At 30.3% G+C, this 20,415-nt stretch overlaps 1 protein-coding gene across 1 annotated transcript in view; it reads left to right on the forward strand.

Annotated features, from left to right (window-relative positions):
- The window catches only part of LOC107163751 (uncharacterized), a 49,972-nt gene extending 30,190 nt beyond the window's left edge, over positions 1 to 19,782 (forward strand). The window contains exons 3-4 of the mRNA XM_015511312.2: positions 15,447 to 15,522; positions 18,712 to 19,782. Of these exons, the coding sequence (XP_015366798.2) occupies positions 15,447 to 15,522; positions 18,712 to 19,286 (651 nt within the window). The 3' untranslated portion in view covers positions 19,287 to 19,782. The remainder of the gene's footprint in view (positions 1 to 15,446; positions 15,523 to 18,711) is intronic.
- The last annotated feature ends 633 nt before the right edge of the window (positions 19,783 to 20,415 follow it).

The following is a 20,415-nucleotide window of genomic DNA, read 5'->3' on the forward strand; positions in this document are numbered from 1 at the left end:
TTAAAAAAAAATGATTATTATATATATATATATATATATATATAAGTCGTTAAATGTTGTATTTTAGTACACAAAGTGAACGACCACTTTGTGAAAAAAATTACGCGGTGTCAAATTTGAGTGACCATTTCGTGAAATAGATATTATTGATTCTCACAAAGTGTAAAAAACGTGTTTCCATTTCATGAAACGGTCATATTTTCATAAAAAGATGGATTTCACGAAGTGTTTACTGTTTACGACATATATATTGACAATTTTCATTGCGTAACATGCGATTAATGAGTGATTATTATTAATTATTATAATTATTATATTTAATTATTAAATATTATTATTATTATTATTAAATATTATTATAATTATAATATTTATAATTATTATTATTATTATTAATAAGTGACAAGATTTATTCAATTTTGATTGACGTGATATTAATTGAGAATGAAAAATAGTTTATTTTGATTAACATAATGTCATATAATTGTCTATTAACATTGAACACAAATATTTTACTTTGTACAATTTTCTTAATATATATTTTGAAAAACAAAAAAATTAAATAGTTTAATTATTTATTTATTTATTACCTACCTACCTATTATTGTTAATTATTAGAAACGAAATAACTTTCAATCAAATTGCATTATAAGTATATGTAATAACTATATAATGATGATGCTATATCGGAAAAAAATAATTAATAACGATGGAGAATATCATTTAAATTTAACTTTTTTCTCGGCGTTGTTCTTATATTAATCAACTATATTATATTGTTATTAACTTATAAACACATCCAGTTTGTAAGCGCACAATAACTTAGACCATTGTTACGGAATAATTAACTAATGAGCAGACCCTATCGGCGTTGTTTACGGGTCTTGGCCAAAATAGCGTAACAATTTACCGCGAATGTAAAAATGACGAATCGATAATAACGTAAATAAAAACAGCGAATTTTAAAATCAGCGATCATGCATAATAACGAAACTTAAAATTATATATAATTTTAAATATCTCGCAGCGAAATAATTTTAGGACAAAACCTTACGCAGGTAGGCCACAATAATATTGATATCGTTATTATAGGTACCTACTGATATCGTCAATATGCTATATCTTAATTATTATTTAACTTATACAATATATTATATAGAAAATATGGATAAGACTGTCAATCGCGTTATATTTGAGCTGACACAATTTAATACCTACAGTTGTAGTTCGACAGTGCGTAAATGTGTAGCTTGTATTATTTAACTTAATATTTTCGCATATTGCTGGAGAACAACCACAGGAAAAAAAAAGTACAAAGACTGTAATAAAAGAATTCATACATTAGTTACAAATTATAATACTAATGAGAATAAGAACTTCATAAAAGGTATAGCATATAATTTGTCACTGAATGCTTAGATATAATTATATTTAAATTGAATATAATTATTTTTAATTTAAAATTATTATTATTACTACTATAAATACTTATTATTAGAACTTAACGACATTATAATTATAATGATTTTTCATTTATATTCCATGATCACTCCATATTTTATTGTATGCGGCTTTACTTTTTTAAATTTATTAATCTCATTTATAAACTATTTTTATCCATTTTTTATTGTAACAAATATGTTTGATTTTTACACTGTGTCATATAAGCATCCCGACAGACAGATGTTTCACTCTTCGCTATTATGTATTTTCGCTCTTTTTATTTACGCAATTATCAATTCGCGATTTATATATTCGCGGTAATTGTTTCGCTATTTTGGCCGGATACCGTTGTTTACCTCGTAATGGTAATTTAATATACTTACACAATATAATATATAAGAGCAATGATACAAACGAGACGAGATTTGTCGAAATTTATTACTATTTATTCGATAAAATATTAAATTGTATTAATCGAATCAATTTTGATTTTTTTTTTATTATATGCACCATAGAATTAAAGTGTATTGAGAGTATGAAAATTTAAATCATTAATATGTTTGCTATAATTACATATCCATTTGTTTTCCCCACAATTACCGAAATGTTCTGAACTTTTGAAAAAAAAAAAAAAACAACAATATAAATACAACACAACCATACAATATCGAAATAATTTTGGTTAGAAATGTCTAATTTAATATGATTACATAATTATACATTAACGATGACTACAATGGCGCATGATATTATTATAGTTGTAGTTACCTATAATTTTATTTTGGCGTCACATCGCCTGGTCTCGTTTTGACAAACAGGCGAATGATAAATAGACTTTCGTGGTAAATACTGAATAAAAAGGTGCCTCTTAAGACTTTAAGAGTGTCGCGAACCGAGTGAACCGACCGTATAATGTAAGTACTACCTACTCTATAAGTTTATGATAATATTTTATTTTGTGATTATAATTTGTAAACGTTATTTATCGTGTCAGACGTTTTCACGTATCTTTCTTCATACATCAGCCACGGGCGCTTAATTTTTGAATAAACTCAATACACTATATTACTGCATATTTATTTCGTTTCACTTATTTTACGTAATCGATTTTGAAACATTTTATTATTAACGAACCGTAAAAATATTATTGTACTAAATGTGTAGATAAATAGCCTATCCAAAACGCCGTGTGATCTAATTATTATTTTATTAATTATTTTTTTATTTTTAATAATATTGCCCAAGGCATCAACAACGATGTTATTATGTTTAAAGAATGTATTATTATCATTATAGGCAATATATATTTTTAACACATTACAAAAAAGTAACAAAAATCTCGGAAATATAATACCTGGTGTAAATCACGAGCTGTGCTTACAGAAATAGAAAAATAATGTGTCGAAAATACATAATAATGTTTATTTTATAAGCGTTTGAAGATCAAATTATGAAGGAATTGGATATGCATACGTAAAATAATGATGTTAGTTATTTTGTTGCGATTCAAAAAAAAATATGAATTTTAGAAACTTTTTAAACATTCTACTATTGCTTATGCTGTATAATTTCCCAAACACAATAGAGTTTTCAATATATTTAAAGCAGTACTAAGCTATTTATTTCCACCTACCCCCCATGAATTCATTTAAATTATTTACGGTTTGCACTTCGATATTGACGCATAAGTAAATGACAATAATATATGATAAATATGATATCATGATAACACAATATATTATATTATGTCTAATTTATCGGGATAAGCGATAATTGGACCTAACTTTTTGTTCTTAGAATTATGGAGAAACCGTCCCGATCAGAATTTTTTTTCAATTACAATGATTTATCGTCAAATAAAGGCTATATCAAAATTTGACATACCCATTAAAGTAGTTTATTAATCAATGACGAGTTACACTCGAAATCTATCATATAACAGATTGAGTTCCAAAGTTTTTCTGTCAGTATTTCCGTATTATTCATTAATTATTACACGTAGGTACAAAACAAAAGACGCTTCCAACAATTTCAGATTACGTATTGCAAACTAGTTACAGTTATTCGATTCGATATAGATTTATTCATACGCAGAAAAGAAGGAGACGAGCACAGTACAAAATTAACATTCAACTTACTTAATTATTTTTTTCCGCCAACAGTTAAAATATTTTTAATAATATTAAATTAAACATATTACCGTGCAGATCCCTGCACAGGCGTCTTATTAAAAACTTTCAAGAGGATAGTTATACTATCTACATTTTAAGTGTTCCTTTTCATTGAAAACAAAGTGAAGAAAGTAGGTACCTACGTAACAATTAACGGTACTTTGTACAACTCCATGATAATGAAATTAAATACGAATGCTTTATTACAATCAAATGTTACGATGGAGATATAGCATTTACGAGACGACTTTATCGATTAATCACTATAATACCTACGGCGAAATTTTGTTTTAAAATGTACCTATTACATAGATATTGATTAAAATTCAAAACACACCTAGACGTAGTAGACGTTACACTTTTTTGAGTTTCAAACACAAAACTCTAGTCCAAAGTTCAACTTGTTTGAGTACTTTCTTATACAATTAAAAGGCACAATGGGTAGGTATCAAATCATAATAAAAAGTTTTCGGTAACCAGGTTTATCACGAGAAGGTTTGACAACCATTTACCAATTTATAAGGATATAATTATTATTTCAGTCTCGCGAAAGTTGTTACATAATAATTATTAACGATGTAACTATAATATATATACGTATATCATTATTGCCATATTGTACGTGACCAATGTGGAAATAAATATTTTCCCAAAAGCGTATAATAACTAAGAAATTCAAAATTATATAATAATATATTCGTTCGTAGAGTGTGGACGATTAGAGATTCGAAGAAATTTTAAAAGTTAGGTATACCATCCAAATGGAATGGAGCCGCGAACTAACGTTAGTATGTTAGGTAACCAAAGTTCGTCTCGTAACTTGGACCACTGAGAAATTGAGATTTTCAAATAAATATGAAATATAAGCATGCCAGGAAATATTTTACTATCAAATATTTTTATTCGATCGCTTTAGTAATAATATATAAAGTTATACGCAATCATCAGAAGTAATTCAGATTTATTGGATATTTCTATAGTTTAAAATGTTTTTATTTTTGTGTTTTTAACATTGTTCTCAGTCTGTATACATATATAATATATATATTATTTATACAGATCATGAATTTATTAAAGTACATTTTCTATTTTCGTTATCATTTCTCCAGACGATTTTTTATGGACATTTCTACTTTATATGATAATGATTGGACGAAAATAAAATACTACAATATATTATAATAATATTTAATATTTTAATTTTTATTATAATAGGTATTATGTAAATTCGATTTGAATAAATTCTAACTACGCATCATTCACGTCATTTCATGTCATCGTAACGAATAGTAATTTATTGTATATTGTATTATTACAATAATATATTATTATATCATTGCGATTTTTCTCGTATAGACGAACATTATCTGTAGGTAGTCTAATATTAGTTTCGAAATCCATCATGGTATTCATGTGATGTTGAGTAGTTGTCAGTATATAATATGTTATGTTAAATTAAAAATAAATATGTTTATGTGTTTCATCCTTTTTGATACATTTTGTATGTTTCTCCACGAGAAGTAAATTATATGTGCTCCAGAGGGATAATTTTCAATTAAAAGTTCAACAGATTTTATAAAACATTTTTATTTTCTTCAAACATTTTCAATTAACGTATTACATAATAATAATAATATGGTCGTATAAGGTTTTGAGTGCATAATAATATTATAGCGCATTGGCATTAAAATCGCTATGATTTCAGCGTATTAAGTATTCTCTGTAATACATCAGTCAGCGCTCAGCTTGTATATGTGAGCTTAAAATACCTATATATGACAATATGATATAGTGCGTATTATATACGATTTTTGACGTAGAATTTTTAAGCGTTTAATGTTATTAAATTTCGGTAAGAGTAATCCATTTGCGAGACTTAAAAAGTATTGCAGGGGAAAAAAACGACGAAAATAATAATATTACTTACCTACTATAAAATTCTTTTTAAAGGATAATCATCGTGTTATATTTCGCGTTACTTTTCTGCAGTTCACTGCACCAACACGAAGCTCACGCACAGTAACCTTCAATAATAGAAGTATGTAGAAATTAGTATATTTAGGTGCATTCGGGTAGGTATACGCAACCATTATATAAGCGGAAGTATATGATGAACAATTATTAGGAGCTTTTTTTTTATCATTTTCGCAATCCTTTTATCGACCAGCTGAGCAATATCACTGATCACCTCTAAAGAGATGAATAGTTTTCGTCACGTGCCGAAACGCGTTCAACTCGAAGATCGTGTTAACCGAACCGTGGTCCAACATGATGACACGTACAGGTATACTCAATAGGCGGTAGACTGTAAACGAAGGTACACACGATACATATAATATATAACATGTATTTATTTGATTATTGAACCATAAATCTTTTACTTCCCTGGAAACGTATATAGGTAATGCGTATTATCCAATGTTAAATTAAATTATCATACGGTTGAGAAAAAAGAAAAATTATATATATTCAATTTTGGCCTGAAAGCCCGATATGTGCTTGGCAGTGAAGCGCGGCTACTTATGTATTAATATAATGATAATATTATGTAACTTACAACATGATTTGAATGGGAATAAATAAAAGTCAATAGTTATGCGACATCGAAATTCGTTTTATAATTTTATTGGATTAAGTACGATAATAACGAAACTGTAATACAATATACCAATATTTAATAATTTTAATTTTTTATAAGAAACATCTGTACACTGAGGAACAATAAGAATATGGGCTAATTTGCAGTGACACGAATGAGTTTTTGGAAGAAGTCACCTATTAGTGACACTTCTTATTGACTTTTTATTTTTTTTAAAACTATTTTTTAGTTGTTTAGGAGATTTCTGTGCCATTTTCTTTTTAATTTAATAATCTAAAGTAAAAATACTTTATGTTGCACAGAAAAAAAATGGTTGTCTAAATATATAATAGATAACCGTTCGAGTAAACAAAAATAATAATAATATGATATTTCGAACTGAGTTTATTTCTAATTTTTAATTCAAAATTTATATAACAAATTCAATGATTTTAATCGTTTATTGCGTACCTAATATCTATAATAATAATAACAATACCTAATTATCATCATTATTATTATTTCGGCGTGGATATTCGCTGCTCTTTGGCTGCAGTGGATTGGGATGGAAAATAAATCGTCGAATTTTTAAAAGTGTTTTTAAAAAGTTGGCAATTATTTTAATGCACCATCGCATAAAAAGTACGAAACCATTGTGAATTTGTAGAGATCTGCCCTCACGTAGCTCCGAGGCTCCGACACACGAAGTGGGTGACTCGAAATACCGTGAAAAACTTGCAATGTGCTTAGTATACCTATTGCGTCTGCACGAACAATCCCCTTTCAGAGATCCATTAATTTTATTCCCCCGAGGCCGAATCTGATTTCCATCCGGAAATACTCTTTGCGGAAGTAAAATCTCAAGACTGCAGCTGTAAGTATGGCCAATAGATACTGCAGAGAGCTGTACGGCGGCGACAGGTTAAAAACGTCACAAGTGAGATATATGGCGTTGAAAAACGAATGTTTTCGGCAAAAAGAGGTGAGAACCGTTAGCGATAAACCCACGACCCACGGTGAGCGGGTTTAGGGACGGTGGCGGCAACAAGGCGCAGGAGTTTGTGATGGCGTGTGAGTCGACTCGAAACGGTCCTGCACGATAAACAATAACACTTTAACCGAGAAAACATTATTTTTGTCGAGAGCAGAGAACGTTCGATTGCGAGGCGGAAGCGGAGAAAATAATTACTCGACGCTGCGATTGTCAAAATAGAACAACCGATGGTTATACCTATCCTAATCCACGTCGAGATGGACAAACGATGGTCCACAGCGATCGACGCGAATGGATATTCGCCATTATACTTATAGCACACATATTATTATTCCATACATTTTAATGTCCAGTGGGGAAATGTTTGTTTTCGTTCAGCACATCGTCTTTATTACATCTACCTACCTACCAAAACTACGTAGGTATATATAGGTAGGTATGCTTTATGCGCAATTATAAAACCGTGTTATGTTTAATACTTTACTGCGAAAAAAAAAATAAACATTTTAATAATTGACACTCACGCACACGTTCGTGTTTTGCTATGGGCATTTGCGCAGCTTAAAAGAAAAAAAATGTTCATTAATATAATAACATTCATATATTATGTAATCCTAATCAGCTATGTGATAATATTCTAGTAAATTTCGTTATAACATTACAATTATTATCATAATTTTATAATATCAAGTCGTTTATAATATAACCGCCTAAACTAAACGACGGCATACTTCGACCATATTTGAGTTCCGGCGCCGGCGGTGATCAAAAGTTGAATATCTAATTAGTTTCTGGATATAGTTAAGACAACACTATAAGTACAGCACCGTTCAGAAACTATTCGAAGCAGTCATGCAATATGCGAAAACATTAAAAAGGTACACTCACAAGTTTTTGTAATTTTTTTGACCGTTTGTAATTTTTTGCCTTTCGCTCGCGCAGTCACTGCAGATGAGTAACAAAAATCAGTCAATGATGATACGATTTGAACGAGTAAAAAATATACTTCAAGCTTCAACATCGTGAATGGTTTCTGAAAGAAAATTGAATGAAGTTGATATATCGGGTTGGGGGTTAAAAGTTACACGTGCTTTACAAAATAACCAACACCAATGATGGTGGTAATTCAAAAACGAATAACTCTGGATAATTTCGATTTTTACCAAGTATCGAAGATGGCGTTTTCTATAGACGAGACATGCAATAATTATAGTTTTCGAAATCTTGGTTTTTCTGGTACAAAAAATCAACAAAAAAAAGGTTAGGTAAGGTTAAATATAGGCTTGTAAATTAAACACTGTTGGTATTGAATTTAACTGAACTCGGAAACGTTATGGAATACTACAATATTATTCATTTATAAATTCAAAAAAATAAAAAAATAAATGTAATAAATAACATGAAACTATCTCTAACATACCTGCACGTTTAAAGGATATGCTAAAATATAATTCCCTATAGACCAAATGAGACTGTCTGACGAGCCAAATGAGACCAGTATGGCACACACCCGAATCACATTAATTTATTTTCAGAAAACTCTAAAATGTAAATTTGAACTTTTTATTTTTTCACATTTAACTGAGATAAAATCATAATAAAAAATGTTGTTTTATTTGTTAGTTTAAAAGTATACCCAATATATATTTTCTTGTTTTCGTTGAAAAAAACGTGCATTATTGTAGGTAGGTACTCGCAAAAACCGCGTTCATACTATAAAATGAACGTTTATTACTTACTCTGAATTTCTTAGGTACTCCACTTTTTTAAAACTTCAAGTTAGTGTTCTATTTGTAAATTAATATTTTTACTACCTTAAGGAAATATTATTTTTCCGTGGATTTATTGTGTTTCATAATAGAATAATAAGTCGTTTTTATCTGTGTTACATACCATATAAATTATATTATATATATTATATTATTTATATATATTATATTATATATATATATATATATATATATATATATATATATATATATATATATACCTACTATTTTTTTTGTCTATTCTTATTAATAATAAAACATGTTGGACAGGTACTTATAAAATCGTATTCACATTAAATATAAATGGTTGTAAACGTCAGATTATGATAAAATTTAACTAATTTTTTTTTTTTTAAATATTTACTTCTGCAGAGATAAAAATATATTTAGTTAAATGTACTGATATACCTAGTTACAAATATGAACTTTTTTACAATATGTTGACAAAAGTATTTGATAGTAAATAATAAAAGTAACATCTAATAGTCAATAATAACTACTTAGTATTTTTTTTTAAATAATGTTTGTTAGATGTATTTCGATTTACAGTCTACAATAACAAAACATAAGGTTATGTACATATTATTTTATTGTTTTTCGATAAAAATAAAATCGTATGGGTATAATAAAATTACTCGTTAGTTACTTAAACAGTTATTGAAATAAGATATTTAAATTAAGTTGTTGATTTCCTGTTAACGAATGTTTACATATTTAACACGTAAATAATTTATGAAAGCAAAATTTATCAAAAACAAACATTTCATGTAATATTTTGTTGTTTGATAATTTGATGTACAACATAGTGTGTATGATCGAAAACTATTCTTACAGCTCTTAGAATATGTTTAAATTATTTTTTTAAACCTTAGCAGAGTAATTTTACCTATAGTTTAGGTAGGTAATAAAATCGACAGTATAATGGCAAAAAATATGAGCTGATTTGAAAATACTCAGACGTTCTCATATGTCTGGATAGTAATGAAAAACATATTATTATTTAAATGACTACTGTAGTATAAATTATAAAAATAGTAAAAACAGTACTATAAAATAGTAAGTTAATAATTAATATTTGAGGTGGTTGCATTGATATTTTCAAAGTATTGTATTGTGGTTGAAAAATAGAGCGATATTAAAAATAATTTGAAGAACTTAAATTAGATAATAGTATGAAAGTCAGATATAATGTATTTTTAAAACATATAACATGTTTACCTACTTTATATAGGTACTTAGTGTAATTAAATGTAGTTTTTAGAATTTTTAGTATCACTAAATAATTGTAATTATAAAAGTATAATATGACAGATGGTAAAAAAATTCCAGACCAAATAATATAGGAGATAGTAAAAATACAAAAACTATAAAATAAAACCATAACATAATCTAAGTGCCTGTGAAATTTATGTTCCAATGTCCGTTAATTAATGATGATATTATCAAATATTTGCTTAATAAAAAATTGTAATTGTATTTTGAAATATAATACAACTTGCGCCTTGAGGTATACGATTTTAATTTTTGCTAATATATTTCATTAAAATATAATTCATACTATTCATAGTAATTAAAAAAAAAAACATATAATGCTTATTTAATATCTAATTAAAGATAATATCATTGGTTAATTTTAAATTGTATTAAATTTATTCGATAATGGCTGTACATACAATAAAGTGGCATAAACAGTGAAGTAATACCTATACAAAAATGGTGAAAACAAAAATTATGAATGAACAAATACAAGTAGGTAGCTAAAGTAAATAAAATACCTTGTCAGTAAAGTCATATTGATTTGTTCCAATACGATTACACCACTGATTTCAAAATACAATTATTGTGGTGGATATTATAATTTGATGTATTAATATAATATAACAATTTCAATTATCGAAGTGTTTCATCATTGGACTTCCCTCATAATGTGTGCTGTTTTTATTATTATTATGTATTATTATATATGTCTATTATACAGTATTTTACAGTCATCGCTTTTACTCACTTCATTTAAAAATAAAAATTGTAAATTTTCTTAATAAAAAAAAAAAAAATGTTTAGAATTTTGAAATAACATTTCCAATCTGAATAACCACACGTTTTGCAATATTGCTTTTATTTTATCATTATCAATGTATATATATAATATTATATATAACTTGTAAGTTTATGAACTTAACTCTATGGCCAATTTCGAGACTTCGTTCCTTTATTATAATATAAACATGTTAAATAAACTAAATAAAATAAATAATTTTAAAATTTTGAATACAACTAAATAATGTATACATTAAAAAAGTTAATTCAATACAATTTGTATCAGACAAGTTCAATGGAATTAGCCGTAAATTCAAATACAAACTTATGAGTCAGAAATCATGCACGAATACTGAAATTGGTAAACACATATTATTTATCATTTCTTTAAGAAAACGCATAATATTTTATATTATATGAATACTCTTTCAGTAGAGGAACCTAAATGTGTCCTAAATGAACCGTTTATTAAATTATTCAGTCATGCACGTTTTCTATACACCAAATAACTATATAACTATTTAAATTTAAATCTGCGTATTAATTTTAAATGTGTAACGTACAATATAAAATATGATTTTTATTATTTTTTAGATTTTCAGTGGATTGATAAATGTGATTTATTCTACAATGATTTTCTTCTCATTATTTTTTTTGCGCCTATCATCATGTTTTGGAGTGCAGAAAAAATGCTTTAATATTCCACTTATTGGATGGTATTTTTCTGGTAGAGAATTTTGATCTAGCTTAGCTAGTTATCTTAGGTCTTTGATGTAGGAGTAGGGAGGCACACAAGAAGAAAACTTACAGTACCTTCTAATAATAAATTGTAAATTATGTAACACATAAAGCCTATAAGCATGGTTGAAATATGCAAGGTTATTGCATATCATCAGATACAAAATGGCTGCGTAAAGGGATATCACAAATTACAAAACATATCAATTTTTCTTACCATGAAAAATTCGCTAGCTGTCAGCGGCTGGCATAAAGGCTCCCGCGCATAATATAATATACTTAATCATTATTGGTTTCCTTTACGCTGTCATTTTTGTTTTTATCATAAAATATTTGATTGAGAGAGGATATATAATATGCAATAACCTTGTATATTTTAACCATGATTATAAGTACCTACATTAAAGGGACATACGAGTAGTAAATATTTCCTACTCAATGACGAGGTATACTAACCGACAATTACAATATCTGCACTTACACCGGATTGATTTCCTTTGTTTTTTTTTTTTTTTAAACCGAAAATGCGTTTAAAAATAGTTTTATTGCTTTTCTTTTAAGTGATCGGTTTTAAATGATGAATTTATTCATAATATCACATCATACTTGTCTTCATAGCAGTGGTTCCCAAACTATGCACTGCGGTCTACAGCTCATAATAAATAATCATGGGCGTCCCCAGGGGGGGCAAGACGGGACACTTGCCCCCCTGGAATAATGCTATTTCCACAGCGATTGGTAAAATTCTGCTACAATAATGTTTTTTAATGTTTTAATTGTAATAATAATACCTACCTAATTGTAATGTTTTAATTCATAATTATTGTAATAATGGTGAAACATAATAATTTACTAGGTATGAATAAAATGTATAAAAAAATTTTCATTTACTTTTAAAATTAATCCCCTTCCCTAGAAAAATGTTTGGGGACTCCCATGTAAATAATTTAAAATGTATAGAACTTTTTTTTTCAAAAATTCTTTATTAATGTGTTTTTTTTCTGTCTCATCTTTCATGGTGTTCACAATAGGACACTGTGGCTATATTTGGTCCAAAAAAGGCATCACGGAAAAAAAGTCTGGGAACCGCTGCTTTATGGTCTCGTCGTCGATTATTGCTAACACGATTCTAAAAACTGTACACGCAGCAGCTAGTTAAAGATAGTACGGAAGATACTTGTTGTAAAGATAAGAACACAAATAATGACAGCAGTGCTGTCCGTACAATTTGTCGTGATATACATATAGATATACATCCTTGTGCACGAGAATATTATATAGAATACAGCTTGGTAGGTTGTAGGTCAAGTGATCTGATCTGTTGAATGGTCGACAAAACGATACAAGTCCAAAGATAATAATCTGTATGAATGATACACACATATTATATATATTATTTACATAAGTACCTAAACCAATGTCGGATGAAATGTTTATAAGATATTATGGTCTAAATAATTGTAACCACGTAAAGTCGACGAAAATCGAACAAATGGTATTCCGCTGTCTACATATTTTGTCGCGAGATATTCTGCACACGCACAGTTGAAACATAAAAGTATTACCTATATACCTAATTGCACGCACTAATTTTCGGGTCATCGTAATAATAATAATAATAGCAGTGTTTTTATTTTTATCGCGATGCATATTATTATATCTTTGTTTATACTTTTATCGAAGTATATTACACGTCATGCGCACTGTTGACTGTTTGCATTATCATTATACAATGGCGAGTCACGCGAGTACGCGACCGACGGCTTCATGCGCAAAGTCGTCGTTTCCGACATTTTAATTACAATCATCCATGGAAAATAATACATAACGTACAGGTCATCCCTTTTTTTTAAAAAACTTTTTACCAAAACCTAGGGCCAGGCGGGAACACAATACCTAACCTAACCCAACCGGATCCGTAACGATTATTCACCCGCTGACTTGAAATTCATACATATACGCGCGTGGGCCTCTAACCATCCTGAGAGGCCGAATATCATTTGCGCATCGTCTGCTTACCTGTACCAAATTATCGTACATCAAATGCTCATCAATATTCTAAACAATAGAAGGTTATAATGAATTGTGTTAGGTACATTGCATATTATTTAGATGATAAATAATTTAAGATTTTTAAAATTAAAAAATATTTTTATACGTAAACATTTTTTTGTTCAAATGTTGACGAAATTCATCAAAAACTCGAAATTGTAAGTCACAAAATTATATTTTTACTTAGTATATTGTATAAGTATATCACCTTATACATATGCAATATTCGAAAATTCAACATAACGTGAGTAAATTTAGAGACGAGCAGTGTTTAAGACCAAAGTTAGAAAACAATCTGCACTTGGGGTACACATTTTTTGTTGTTTCATTTCTATTGTTGAATAATTTTGATGTCCAAAATAATGTCGGACGTTTTAAACGGCCAATGCAGCGCAAACGATGTATAACCCAAAAACCGAACAAATGTCTTACAAAAAAGGTTAAAATTAACAATAGTGATGCGCAAACAATAACCAGCGTCCTGAGAAGATGGACTTGGGCCCACAGAATTTTACTACGCTAACCTACCCTGCCCGTACCCTCATACCTTCCTGTATCGCTCAGCAGCATCTCTCGGCCCGAAACCGCCTCCACCATCCTCTGCACCACCACCGACGCCTCGATCCGCTATCTTCTCGTCATCAGGCTGCAAGAGCTCCTGCTCCGGCCCCATAACGATGTCTGGGATATCCTCTTGCCGTATAGTTTCCGACCGATGTACTGTTTCATCTAGATCCCGTCTTCCGCCACGGATAGGCCATCCCCTTATACTAAACACCCACGAAGTTCCGGTTTATGCCCCAGCAGTACCACGCCATTGTCGCCAGTAGCAACCGATAGATGACCATTTTGAGTTATCACTACGCGCTGATAGTTTTTATCAATTAAATAACAACGTTCACAGGTATAGATAACTAACCATAGACATAGACAGGTATAGTTTGGTAACTGCTTTTATCGGTAATGTGGAGATTTGAAGCCGGTAGCCGTCATTTGTAAAAAACGCAGCTTAAAGTTCATCATATAACACAGAGTTCAATGTCGTATTACTATATCATTTTTATGATATTTATTTACATATTATCTTAGGTACCAATGTTCATAATTATTTATTATAACTTGTATATGATCTATAAATTCTATGAGTTTAACCAAATAATTGGATACTTACGTAGCTTACGAAACTTGCGCCTTGTCTTGCCCACCTCTATTAGAACGACCAAAAGCATGAAACTAACACAATGAACTTTCAAAGTGCCTATTAAAAAACTAAATCTTTATTGTTAGAATATTTGGAAATTTTAACAGAACTACTGAAGTAATCGTACTAATTTATATTTTCTTAAATTTCATGTTATACGCCGTAATATTGCCAACGTGTTATTTGTAATCAGTAATTATTATAAAATAATGTACAATAATATTATTTTATTTAAAGTTGTATGAAGAAAAAACAATAGAAGAAAAAATGACTTGTTCGTGGGATAAAAAATGTATATCATCTATTTATCCAGTCGTCGGATACACGAAAAAATATGATAATACGATCACTTCCATAATAATATCTCACACAGACTACACACACAGTTTTTTTTACAAAATATTATTAATGGCGTAACACAAAAATTAATGAAACCGTGTGTATATGTTTTGTTGTTCATCAGATGGAACGCGTTCCCGGAGACAACAATTACCTGCCACTTCGAAACACTCCGTCGAGGGATTTCGAACGCTTCATCGGTAAGATTTATTCACGTTCATTATCATTCGCACTCACACATTACGTGCACCTCGAGATCATTATATATAGGTCACATATTACAAAACCTACGTGTAATACGCATGACTAAAACATTATTAATACAACGATTTCTACACAGCTGGCCTCTAGCGTATTATTTATAATTATTATGTTCTATATATAGTATAACATCATAATATTATTATAATATTATTGTGTTATCTAACCGAACAATAATTGACATGGCTGCGCACGATTTGCATGTCCCGCCAATAATAATATACGCACACTAAAATGATCCAAAATACGTATAATTAAGTACCTACACGCGTGCCTATTTAAATATTAAACACCGCAATAATATATGTGTGTGTGTGTGTAGGTGCCTATCTATATATACGCGTGTTTGCAGTATATAGCAAAAAGCATGGTCGTAGATATATATATACATAATAATATAATGTTTGTATAGGTATACTTAATTTCTACCTTTTAAATGTAACGGATGTAATATCGCATGTATGTTATTATTTGGTCTTGTTTCGCGAGCGCCAATATGACGACGATATAACACCTATATAACAAACGCTGATCCGGCCTAGCTGCAGTATATACTATTTAATATATAAATATATATACATGTATTACTTCCGGTTTCTCGCGTCCCAACGAATTGTGCATTGGATCGGTTTAATATACGTAGGTACACTAATTCGTATTCTCTTTGTGCGGTGTGTTCGCCTTTAAATACAAGAACACGTCTCCCACCAGAAACGATTTGAGGTGTGTGTGTTTGTGTCTTTTTATGCATAATATTACACTGTATAGCTCGATTAATCACACATACATACGGCGCGGTGTGGCGAAACTATATGGAGGTACACTATAGCATCTCAAAATTAACGATTTAAGCATCTCCCGAGTTCCTTGTCTATATATACATTTAAGCAACTAGTTTTAACTAAAAGTTCCGTTTTATTTTACTTTTCAAGAATTTGTTATTATGGTTCACATTTGATTTTCTCATCTTTTTTCTAGATAGGCAAATAAAAAAATATTGGCTAAGATGCATATCAGTGGCCGATCGTACATCACCAGCGTTTCGTAAATTTAAGTATTTATAATAAACATCGAAAGAGATGTGGTTAGTGAAATTTTAGCATATATTAAAAAAAAAAAACTAAGGGTGCTTAAGAATTTTCTCATTTTAATTGAAGTTTTTGATACATAAACACGAACATTATTTTAGGGTGCTAATTTTAAAATGTGGGTTGCTAATACAGTATCTAATACCGTTAAGCTCTCCCTATTTGTACCTATGAATTTTACTAGAAAAAATATCAAACACACGTTGCTGTCATGACGGAAAATCATTTTTAATATTTTTTTTATGAAATACGATAAATATGCGTTGAGAATTTTTTTTAACAATAGCTCGCGAATATTACAATAGTCATAATGTGTATTTTTGGGGCCATGTGATCGTTACATTATTTTAGCACCTCCCATAGTGAATTTATGAACTATTATACAGTTATGCCACACATAAACACACACACAACCAATATTATATTCTTTTCCACCGTAACCTCTCTCGAAAATTAGACTTACGCGAATGTGGTGCATATTTCAGGGAGTTCATAACACGCCTCAGGTAATAATTGTACTCTACAGTCGACAATAACCATAATCGTTCAACAAGCGTAATATATATGTAGGCAATATCTATATAATAGTATTTAATCATATTACATCCATTACCATTTATCGCACATTTAAATGAAGGTAGTCATCGTTTTTTTTTTTTTTTAGTGTAGATCTAATTCGCGTATACGAAACGAATTGTACTTACAAGTCGTATTCCGTATGCCTTTATTATTATTATTGTTATTCCGTAATATAATAATTATACGAATTTTAATATCCCTACTAACACAACTATCAAAATATAAGTAGTAACTTACCTACTATAACTGTGTATAGTAACATTTCTTAATGTTTTTTTTTTTTTTTTAAATTTGTATTTACATTACGTTTCTATAACTTAATATAACAATTCAACATAGCACGTTGTTGATGTTTTCACACACGACATATAACAATTACCCGTTCCGAAACATTGGATTCGACCGCCGAGGCGCCGATCCCCTGTGGGGTAAGTTCGCTGTTTGATTTATGCACAGAACTCGGTAAGTGAAGTGCTGCAGTAAGAGCTGATCGCCTCCCATGGTGTGACAGCCGACTTCCTTATAGTCCACGTCTACGTATTATACAATATGTATAGTTATCGCGTCACCCTGCAGGGTATACTGACGCGTATATGATGATGGTCATCGAAACTGCGTATTATTACTACAATCAAAGAACTAAACTCTAAATTGAAACATATTTTTGTTTGAGAAAGAGAGAGAGAGAGAGAGAGAGAGAGAGTAGCGAATTTAACTTAAAAACACGAATTCGACGTTGTTCACGGAATAAATCCAATTAACTTACTCCGATAATGTTTAGGTAGGTACCTATTAATTGTTATTGTAGAGTAAAAAATCGAAAATTTAAATTTATATTTTAAAATTTATTTTCACACATTTATTATAATAGGTAGGATATAGTATAACATCAGTGTCTGTTATGACTATAGGAACTTTAAGGTTAGGGAATTATTACCCATCTCGACGTTGCAGGGAAGTGCGCTCAATTATAGTGTTAAATATAAGAAAACAAATGCGTAAATTGTGTAGTTTGGTGATTCGAGTAGTTCGGACACATATTAACAACGGTATAGGTTAGGTTAGGTTAACAAAAGTATAAACAAAGTCGACCGCGGTTCTGGTTAGTAGAGTTAACAGACCAAAATATGGATCATGGCGTTTGCAATGTTTGCTTCGTTTAAGCAAGCAGACAGCCCGATTTTCTCCGTTATCAAACGTTCGCAACGTTTCCCGCTATAGAATTTCCTCATAATCGCGTTTCGTCGGCATTCTTCAATGTCAAGGTCCTCTGCGCGAAGTAGATTCGACAAGGCAGAATAAAAATAAAAAATAAACCGGAAACCCGTTATGACGATCCCGAGAGTATACCCACCCTCGTAATACCCACATCCCGCCGACGTAACATATCCACCCACGAGAGTCACGTTAACATGTCACACGTGGTTCATGTGCACGTGGCTATATACATTGGTTTTGCAGACACGTTTTGTGACGACGGCAACCAATGTAATTCACCGAGAGGTATGATGGCCACCGTGGTGCGGGACACCTTGGACCGGTTGAACGGTGGCCACTATATGGTGGCCAAACGGAGTAGCTTGGACCGGTTGAACGGCGGCCACACTATGGTGGCCAAACGGAGTAGCTTGGACCGGTTGAACGGAGGCCACGTGATGGTTGCCAGACGTAGCAGCCTGGACCGGTTGAACGGTGGCCACGTCATGGTGGCCAAACGTAGGAGTCTGGACCGGTTGAACGGCGGCCACGTCATGGTGGCCAAACGTAGTAGTCTGGATCGATTGAACGGCGGCCACGTCATGGTGGCCAAACGTAGCCAGCCGGACCGGTTCAACGATGGTCTCGCCACAATCACAGAAAGTTTGGTTCCTGAACAATTGCAACAACAGCAGGCCCCTAATTATCAACGGACATCAACCCCGTGGCCGGAAATCGACGACTACTACTTAAAAGATGGCGATGACTTATACATTAAAGATTACGACGGCGATGACTGTTCGGCCTGTGGTTCATTGGCTAAGGTCTCGTCCTTTTAATATTTCTGTCATACTCTCTCGTCGACGTCCTCGCGTATATTATACACATGATTTTAATAATAATCTTAACAGGAGATTGCACCCGAATCAACTAAACCAGTAAAATACACATAAAAACCATTAAAAAAAAAATATTTATAAAAACTATTATCCACCCCCGTTCACTCGTCTTATAACCAAAAATATTTTTTAAAACACTCAAATTAATCAATAATTTTTCTGTTTAACAAACTCGAATAATAATTTAAAATAAATAATAATTGATAACAATAGTTGTGTTCTGGATCCAGCACCCAAAAAATGAATAATTGATTCGGGTGTAACTCCTTGATATTTAATACATAATAGATATACATATAATATATAGGTCACTTATATTGTTATTATAGGCACGACGGCATCGATTGAAATTAAAATATTATTGTGAGATAGACATTTTGGTATTAAAATAAATTATTTTATTATAGTGATTGAACGCTGAGACGATGATGAAAAATCCACTTGTTTATTTATTTCTATTTTGGTGTTATTTTTTTTTAAGAGGCCACCGGAAAAATCATTCGTATCTTTTAGTCTTTTCGTGTATATTTTATAAATTATTATATTTTTTTCTCGGTATTCGCGTGGTTCACCTCGACGACATTTTAACAGCGCTATCACGTAATCCTTTATATCAAGCGCTCATTCATAAAAGATTAAAAAATCTATCGTCGTGTAGATGCAAACAAATCGACGGTTTTATTAGACCATAAATTTCCATAAGAATATTGTAAATCTTAGATTGTGTATTAAGTGCGTAAAATAATGATTAAAAATTGAATAGAATCTATATTTGAAAAAAAAAATATTTGAATTGATTATTAAAAACGTTCGAAAAATACAGTTGAAAAAAATAACTTACTAGAATACATTTATAATTCGTGTGCAAAAAAACTAAAATATTAAAATATTTTCAATAAACTTTTACGAAGAATACGATTATCCTTGTTTTTATTTATATACATTTCGTGAATAATTTTTTTTGTTATTATCGTGACAATATTTTTCGCTGCAAAACAAATGCTTCAGTATTCAACTTCGAGGGCGGTTCCTGGTGGAAAATTGATCTAGACAGTAGTTTGGGGATCAA

This window comes from Diuraphis noxia, unplaced genomic scaffold (genome assembly GCF_037042655.1).
Source record: "Diuraphis noxia isolate RWA-SAM2 unplaced genomic scaffold, SU_Dnox_SAM2 contig0003, whole genome shotgun sequence".
NCBI lineage: Eukaryota > Metazoa > Arthropoda > Insecta > Hemiptera > Aphididae > Diuraphis > Diuraphis noxia.